Below are 9,141 nucleotides of genomic sequence, written 5' to 3'. Positions count from 1 at the left end.
AACATCACAGATTATCAATTTCGGAGATAAACAGAGCACCTCGTCTGACACCAACAAATATTCCACGGTCAAAGTCACTTAGATCATATTTCTTACCCATTCTCATGTTCAGTCACTTATGTACAATTACGTGAACTGACTTCAGAACCTGATCTCATCGTGGCTTTGTACTTTGTCTCTCTTTCTGCACCGTAAGTGTGACATGATATTCGGCATCCTGTTATTGTTTTTATTTCTTTGTACTACATCAATGTGCGGATGAGGTGAAATGTATGGCAAATACTTCAATAGTAACTAATTCCACTGCCTCCAATTTCCTCCCTTTGGTCCATATCACCCTCATGCTCCGTCCCTTTATGAGGCTGCGGGAGAGCTTCATAAAAACCACTATTGTACAGGCCTTATCCTTTTCCTATCTCCGCTCAGTCCGTATGCTCATGACCATCTGCGTCAAAAAGAAGACTTCGGGCATCCCTCTCACCACAAACAGATATTCAGTGGCCACGTAATTAGGTAGCATCTGTACCTACTAAAGTGGCCAACTGCATGTTTCTGACCGGCTGCTTTTGCAGCCCATCCTCTTCAAGGTTCGAAGTGTCGTGTTTCGGAGAGCTGTTCTGCACTCCACACTTGTACCGCGTAGTTAATTCCCTTCTTGTCACTTGAACCTGTTTGGCCATTCTCATCTGACCTCGTCGGAGTAGTCTGAGGCAGAGTAGTAAGGCTTTTGCTCAACCGGGCTTCGGAGATAAAAGGCGAATGAAAGTTAAGTTCATTCCTTATTTCCGACTTAAATCTTGAGAGTATAGGCAGGTATATCTACAGTGTTCTGTTCTGGGTGTCAAGTGCAGAATTTCCAGGAGACTGCCACTTTCCACTACGGCCACCTCTGCACCAGGTGCATCGAGCTGCGACATCTTAGAGACCGTGTTCGGAAAGAGCAGCCCGATGACGTAAGGGAAAGTGGAGCAGTGAAAGACAGCAGCTACAAGGAGGTAGTCACCCCAGGGGTAGAGGAGACAGATAAATAGGTGACTGCCAAGCGATGCAAGTGTAAGGGGTTTCTTCTTTGTGTTGCTGCGTATGTTAATCAAAATGGCTTCTTTGTTTTGTTAAAAGTAAGAATGCTTCTTTGTTATGATAAATGGAGAGACAGTGCTTTTTCTTGCAGCTTGTTTGGGTTAAATTACTGATAACGAGAATTGTATTCATTTGTTAACCAATTGGGATAGATGTTATTCTCTATTCTGGGTCCGTATGCTATTGTTGGCGGGCATTTGGGGAGTCGGCGCGACGGGGAAAGACGGAGAGAGGACGCGATACTGTAAGCTGGGCGACGGAACGGACCCCGAGCGGGGGTCTGAGGCTAGGGTTTTCGGCGAGGAAAGGAGACGAAGACAGACGTGCTTGGTTGATCACTTTGGGTGGTCCTGAGATACGAGTCGACGAGGTCTGAGGGGATCGAATGGTGACCAGAAGACTTCGTTAATTGAGCTCCAACGGTTGTGCATGAAGTGGTTTGGACTTTGATAAGTTTGGCTCATTTTACTTTTCCTTTTATCTTGTATCTCTTGTTACGTATTCAGGCAACAATAAATATATGAGTTCGGCAAGGGTTTCTTATAACAAACAACACGTTTATTAAACACAGAAAACAAACCCCCCAAAAGTAAACAAACACTACCGTAACCGGAAACAGCTGCTGAGCGGCTGTTCAAACAGTTCGTAAAGTGATATTCCAAAACAGTTCTTTAAAGTGATATTCCAAAACAGTTCTTAAAGTGATATTGCCAAAAGTTCGATATGCTCACAGTCCATTTAAAAGGAGAGACTTTACAGGACGATTTAAGTTCTCTTTCACGTCGCTTGCTTCGATTCCCGACGTCGAAATTCCCACGAAGAATTTACGAAACAGAACGGCTTAAAGGCACTGACCTTTCCTTCTCCACTACCTTCAATCCTTTCTAGTTAAACCTCGGGATTAACACGAAGATAGTCAACGAAATCCTTCCAAATAAGGATCAAACAAAGGTCGCCCCCGTTTCACCGTAGAAAGCGATTCTCCTCGATCTTTACTTCCAACCTTGAATCTTCACTCTCCTCTAATTGCGAAATAACAGAATCATAAAGAACCTGTTGGCATTAACCTTTTAAACTTCAGGCATTAAATAAAAACTTCATCCTTCAACTAAACTGCGTCATCACTTCAAACACGCAGTGGCATGAAGTCAACTTGGCAAATCCAGCCACGAACTGCCCCTCCTCACAGGGTGGGGTCTACCTTTTATAACCTGTAAAAAAAACCCGTCACATGATCTCTACTGGCGGGAAAACGACGTCATTCCACCATCACAAGACCATCACCTCAAGTCCAGTACAGCTTCAACCCCAGTCACATGACAAGGGCACCACTGTCATGTGTCACGAGTATGTAACACCTCCCTCCAAAAAAACATTTTTGGACTGACAAGAACAAAAATTTTTAACAATTGCTTACAAGAAAAACAAAGGTATAAATTTTATAACATATACAATACACAACACCATCATATAACAGCTTATAAGTCACAATACAGTAGGAGTGTTACAATTGAAAAAAAACCACTCCATAAAAAAAAATTACCGTGTACATTCAACATCGAGATAGACAATCAGCAACCACATTATCTTTACCTTTAATATGAGTTATCACAATATTGTACTCTTGTAACATCAAACTCCAATTTAATAACCTTCTGTTTTTGTTTTTCATCTTACACAGAAAAACTAACGGATTATGATCAGTGTAAACAATAAGTGGTTTCTGAGTTGTACTAACAAATACCTCAAAATATTCCAAAGCTAAAACAAGAGATAACAATTCTTTCTCTATTGTCGAATAATTTCTTTGATGCTTATTAAATTTCTTAGAAAAGTAAGCTACTGGATGATCAACCTCATCACCCTCATTCCTTTGCATTAATACTGCTCCTGCAGCCTCATCACTAGCATCCACAGCCAATGAAAAAGGTTTTCCAAAGTCAGGTGCCTTAAGCACAGGTTGCTGACATATCATTGTTTTCAATTTTTCAAATGCTTCTTGACAAGGCACCGTCCATACAAACTTCTCATTCTTCCGCAGAAGGTTAGTTAATGGAAGGGCAACATTAGCAAAATTCTTACAAAGTTTCCGATAATATCCTACCATTCCCAAAAACCTTCTGAGAGTCTTTTTCCCCGTTGGAGTGGGAATCTCTAAAATTGCCTGAACTTTTGCCTGAACAGGAGCTACCTTACCTTGACCCACAACATAACCAAGGTAAGTCACAGTGGCATGTCCAAATTCACTCTTAGCTAAATTAATAGTTAAGTTAGCTTTTGAAAGCCTTTCAAACAATTTCTCCATCGCAATAATGTGTGCTTCCCAAGTATCATTTCCTGTCACTAAATCATCAATATAAGCATCAGTATCTTTCAATCCCTGAATCACAAAGTTAATCATCCTCTGGAAAGTACCTGGGGCATTCTTCATCCCAAATGGAAGAACATTATACTCATATAACCCAGATGGAGTTACAAATGCAGAAATCTCTCTACCTCTGTCCGTTAATGGAACACACCAATACCCTTTCAATAAATCAATCTTTGTAAGGAACTTTGCCTTTCCAACTTATCTACACAATCATCTACTCTAGGAATTGGATATGCATCTGTTTTCGTTACAGCATTCACCTTCCTATAATCCGTACAAAACCTAATACTACCATCTGGCTTTGGCACCATAACACATGGCGAACTCCAATTTGAGTTAGAATGTCTAATGATATTATTCTCTAACATGTATTCAATTTCTTTCTCAGCAAGTTCACATTTTTCCATGTTCATCCTATATGGATGTTGTTTAATAGGTTTGGCATCCCCAACATCTACATCATGTGAAGCTATAGTAGTCCTTCTCGGAACATCTGGAAACAACTCCCCATATTTAAAAATCAACTCCTTCATCTGTTGTCTCTGCTCTAACTGTAAATGTGCTAATTTTTCATCAATATTTTCCAGAATGGTTGAATTTGGTAACCTAACAGAAACAATGTTGGATTTAGAATGAAAGTCAGATGAATCATCTATCATGTTCCTAGTTAAATCAAACTCATTCTCACTAACCACAACAGTCACAGCATCAGATTGTTTCTCAAAATATGGTTTCAACATATTTATATGGCAAAGTTGTGTTGACCTTCTACGATCTGGAGTTTTTACCACGTAATCCACATCATTAATTTTAGACACAATTTCATAAGGACCATGAAATCTAGTTTGTAAAGGATTTGTCTGCACTGGGAAAAGAACCAACACCTTATCTCCAGGCTTAAACATCCTCATCCTAGCGTCTTTATCATACCAAGTCTTCATTTTCTCCTGAGCCAACTTTAAATTTTCCTCAGCTAAGCTACAAGCTTTATGTAACCTGTCCTTAAATTTCAACACATAGTCCAACAAATTAGTATGTAGTTCCTTATTAATCCACTGTTCTTTCAACAACGCTAAAGGTCCTCTAACTCTATGCCCAAACACAAGTTCAAATGGACTAAAACCTAAAGATTCCTGTACCGATTCCCTTACTGCAAATAAAAGTAAGTTTATACCCTCATTCCAGTCACTTTCATTTTCCGCACAAAATGTCCTAATCATATTCTTGAGGGTAGAATGAAACCTCTCCAAGGCACCCTGCGATTCTGGATGGTATGCAGACGAAGTGATTTGCTTAGCTCCCAATTTATAAACAATCTGTTGAAACAATCCAGACATAAAATTACTGCCTTGATCAGTTTGTATCTCCTTAGGTAATCCAAAATAAGTAAAAAAATTTATAAGGGTCTTTGTCACAGTCTTAGCTTTTATATTCCTAAGTGGTACTGCCTCTGGAAACCTAGAAGAAGTACACATGATAGTCAACAAATACTGATAACCAGTTTTTGTCTTTGGTAATGGACCAACACAATCTACAATAACTTTAGAAAATGGTTCACCAAATGCTGGGATAGGTTGTAATGGAGCTACTGGTGTAACCTGATTTGGTTTACCCACAATTTGACAAGTATGGCACGTTTTACAAAACATCGCCACATCTTTTCTTAGACCAGGCCAGTAAAAATGTTTTAAAATCTTGTCCACAGTTTTCCTTACCCCTTTATGTCCACCTAAAGGCACACTATGAGCTAAATTCAAAATCTCATTTCGATAAGCTTTTGGAACAACTACCTGGTAAACAACATTCCAATCCTCACTTGCAGGAATTGTAGGCGATCTCCACTTCCTCATCAACACTCCTTTTTCCAAGTAATATCCTACTGGCACCTTATCAATTTCACTATCTAGTAAAACCTGCTCTTTTAATTTTATAATCTCAGAGTCTCTATTCTGCTCTGCTATCATCTCCTTCCGAGACAAAGATAAATCTTTATAGTCAGACTTACTCCCAGAATCTTGTTCAAACAACGAAGATAAGAAAGTCTCTGACACATCCTCAAAACTCGAATCCTGAGTTGAACAGTCCTGAATAACAACCTCATTCTGCGCATCAATCTTTTTAGCCATAGCTCTAGTCACAACACAGGAAGAATCTGTGTTAGAATTCAACTCTGGTTCCTCTGACTCCATTGTCAAATTCACTTCAGGAAAAACTTGTCCACCTGCCAAGTCATTACCTAACAATAAAGAAATACCATTCACAGGTAAGCTATGCTGTAATCCTACTTTAACAAATCCTGTAACTAACCCTGACTTTAAATTTACTTTATGTAAATGTACAGGCATAAAATCACTTCCAACACCTCTTATGTAATTTACCTCACCAGTATCAGACTCTTCATTAAAGTTCAACACACTGTCTAACATCAATGACTGAGAAGCACCAGTATCCCTAAGGATTTTTATTGGCACCAGAGTAGATCCTTCCTTCAAGGATACAAACCCTTCAGTTACAAAATGATCATATCCCTTTCTAACTTGGTCAGACTCTAACAAAGCCTCATTTGTTTTTATCAAACCCTGTAACTTTACAGGTTCTTCAGTATGTTGCACACAAGCATCTGGAACTGCTTCCTTCTCTTTCTTTATCAATTTGAAACAGTTAGCTATTACATGGCCAGGCTTCTTACAATAGTTACAAGTAAGACCAAACTGTCTTTCCTTCACAGGCTTTCCTTTCTCATTAACCTCCGATTTAATTTCAAATTTATCTGGAGTCTCCGTGTTATTTTTCCTCTTAAAAATTCTGCCTTGAGGAAATTTGTTCTTATGGATCAAAACATACTCATCAGCTAATCTAGCACAGTCCTGCAATTTATCAGTATCCTTCTCATTTAAGTAGGTCCTTACTTCAACAGGAATGCTTCTTTTAAATTCCTCCATTAAAATCAGCTCTCTCAATGTATCATAGTCCCCATTTACATTTTTAGAAGAAACCCATCTCTCAAAACACATAGCTTTATCATAGGCAAATTCCACATAAGTTTTTTCCACAGACTTTTTCAAACTTCTGAATCTTTCCCTATATGCTTCTGGGACTAACTCATATGCGTTTAAAATATGACTCTTTACAATATCATAATCAAGTGCTTGCGCAACTGTTAAAGCTGTGTAAACTTGGTGTGCTTTGCCTTTAATTACACTCTGTAACAACACTGACCATTTATCTTTCGGCCACTCTGACATCAGAGCAATAGTTTCAAAATGTTGAAAATACCTTTCCACTTCTGTTTCACTAAATGGAGGGACCAATTTAATTTCTTGACTAGCAACAAACGTTTTTTTAGAACCAGAAGACTGAGTTCCAGTCCTTAATTCCTCCATTGCATATGCAAATTCTCTCTTCTTTTGTTCTGCCTCCAATTTACACCTCTCCAAATCAGCTTTACTTTGTTCCAATTTCATTTGTTCGATTTGCAACTGCATCTCCAGTTTACTTATTTGAAACGACTCTAAAATCGATTCATCAAAAACACCCGAATCCACATAGTGTGACGCGATTTTTCTCTGTATCACAGCCTTAGAAGTAGTCTGCAAAATACCTTTAAGTCGCAATCTACTAGCTATCTCAAACACCTCAGTTTTTTTCGCCTTCGCCAACACCTCTGCAGCTGGCGAAGCCAGAAACTCATCAATATTCATTGCTGCCGAATACCACAACAAGCCAAACAAAAGAACCGAGTAATCCCCGTTTCCAAAACACCGATTTAAAAGTTAGCAAGCATGTAAACTCAAAAAATTCAATCCCGACGCAGCCCCCATATTTAATGTTACGTATTCAGGCAACAATAAATATATGAGTTCGGCAAGGGTTTCTTGTAACAAACAACACGTTTATTAAACACAGAAAACAAACCCCCCAAAAGTAAACAAACACTACCGTAACCGGAAACAGCTGCTGAGCGGCTGTTCAAACAGTTCGTAAAGTGATATTGCCAAAAGTTCGATATGCTCACAGTCCATTTAAAAGGAGAGACTTTACAGGACGCTTTAAGTTCTCTTTCACGTCGCTTGCTTCGATTCCCGACGTCGAAATTCCCACGAAGAATTTACGAAACAGAACGGCTTAAAGGCACTGACCTTTCCTTCTCCACTACCTTCAATCCTTTCTAGTTAAACCTAGGGATTAACACGAAGATAGTCAACGAAATCCTTCCAAATAAGGATCAAACAAAGGTCGCCCCCGTTTCACCGTAGAAAGCGATTCTCCTCGATCTTTACTTCCAACCTTGAATCTTCACTCTCCTGTAATTGCGAAATAACAGAATCATAAAGAACCTGTTGGCATTAACCTTTTCAACTTCAGGCATTAAATAAAAACTTCATCCTTCAACTAAACTGCGTCATCACTTCAAACACGCAGTGGCATGAAGTCAACTTGGCAAATCCAGCCAGGAACTGCCCCTCCTCACAGGGTGGGGTCTACCTTTTATAACCTGTAAAAAAAACCCGTCACATGATCTCTACTGGCGGGAAAACGACGTCATTCCACCATCACAAGACCATCACCTCAAGTCCAGTACAGCTTCAACCCCAGTCACATGACAAGGGCACCACTGTCATGTGTCACGAGTATGTAACACTCTATTAAGCACATAGTTCCAGTAAGATCTATAAAGTGAACTCATTTAATCGCATATGGTGTACTGTCTGTTAATTGGGGACATCACATAACATCCACGCAAGCTGTTTCCCAGTTTGGCGGGGCCAAAGGCTGCTCCCCCTGGACGGAAGCGAGCTGAGCGAGCCTGAGACTTACCAGGGAGTTACACAAGGGAGAACGACAGATAGTGGAGAGCACCCCTGTGGCCATCCCCCTCAAAGATAAGTACAACATATCGGGTGCGTTGAGGGTGCTGCCTGGGGGTAGCAACAGCAGCTGTGCTTCTGGCACTCTCTGGCCCAATAGCGCAATAAGTAGGGAACTAAGGAGGATGGCAGCAATTGTAGGAGGCTTTATAATCGGAGGGCAAAGAGGCGATTCTGTGAACGCGGAAAGACAACACAGACGGTAGTTTTCTACCCAGGTGCCGGGGTCCGCGATGTTTCTGAACCCGTCCACAAATATCCTGAAAGGGGATGGTGATCAGCCAGAAGACGTGGTGCATATTGGTACCTAGATAGAAAAAGGGGGAGGTCCTGAAAAAAGAATATAGGAAATTAGGAAGGAAGCTGAGAAGCAGGACCTCAAGGGTAGCAATCTCAGGGTTGTTGCCTGTGCCACGCCACAGTGAGGATAGGAATATAATGAGGTGGCAGATAAATGTACGGCTGAAGAAACGAAGCAGCGGGCAGGGATTCTGATTTCTGGATAATTGGAACCTCATCTAAAACAGACGGTACCTGTACAAAAGGGACAAGTTGCATTTGAATACAAGGGGAATCAATATTCTTGCGGGCACGTTTACTAGATCTGTTGGAGTGGTTTAAACTGATATGGCAGTGGAGTCGAAAGATATATAATCGAGCAAGGATGAGCCAACATATTTACGCGTAGATAATGGACGTAATATGGGGGAAAAGAAGGAAAGGCAATGATTCTGTACAGATGTAGATAAAACAAAGATTTAAATTATACAACAGAGGCAAAATTCGGAAAGTCAAAGAATGCAAGACTGAATGCGTTGTATT

The 9,141-nt window shown here is 40.2% G+C and overlaps 1 protein-coding gene across 1 annotated transcript; it reads right to left on the bottom strand.

Annotated features, from left to right (window-relative positions):
• Nucleotides 1-3,232: 3,232 nt before the first annotated feature.
• Nucleotides 3,233-7,825, bottom strand: LOC132380544 (uncharacterized). Its single transcript, XM_059949434.1, has 2 exons — nucleotides 7,591-7,825; nucleotides 3,233-4,767 (listed from the first exon to the last, which is right to left on the bottom strand). Exon 2 carries the CDS (start codon nucleotides 4,669-4,671, stop codon nucleotides 3,610-3,612), a length of 1,062 nt encoding a protein of 353 aa, XP_059805417.1. The 5' UTR covers nucleotides 4,672-4,767; nucleotides 7,591-7,825; the 3' UTR covers nucleotides 3,233-3,609.
• Between the last annotated feature and the right edge of the window lie 1,316 nt (nucleotides 7,826-9,141).

Source organism: Hypanus sabinus, chromosome 24 (genome assembly GCF_030144855.1).
Source record: "Hypanus sabinus isolate sHypSab1 chromosome 24, sHypSab1.hap1, whole genome shotgun sequence".
NCBI lineage: Eukaryota > Metazoa > Chordata > Chondrichthyes > Myliobatiformes > Dasyatidae > Hypanus > Hypanus sabinus.
This window is presented reverse-complemented; position numbering and strand designations above follow the sequence as displayed.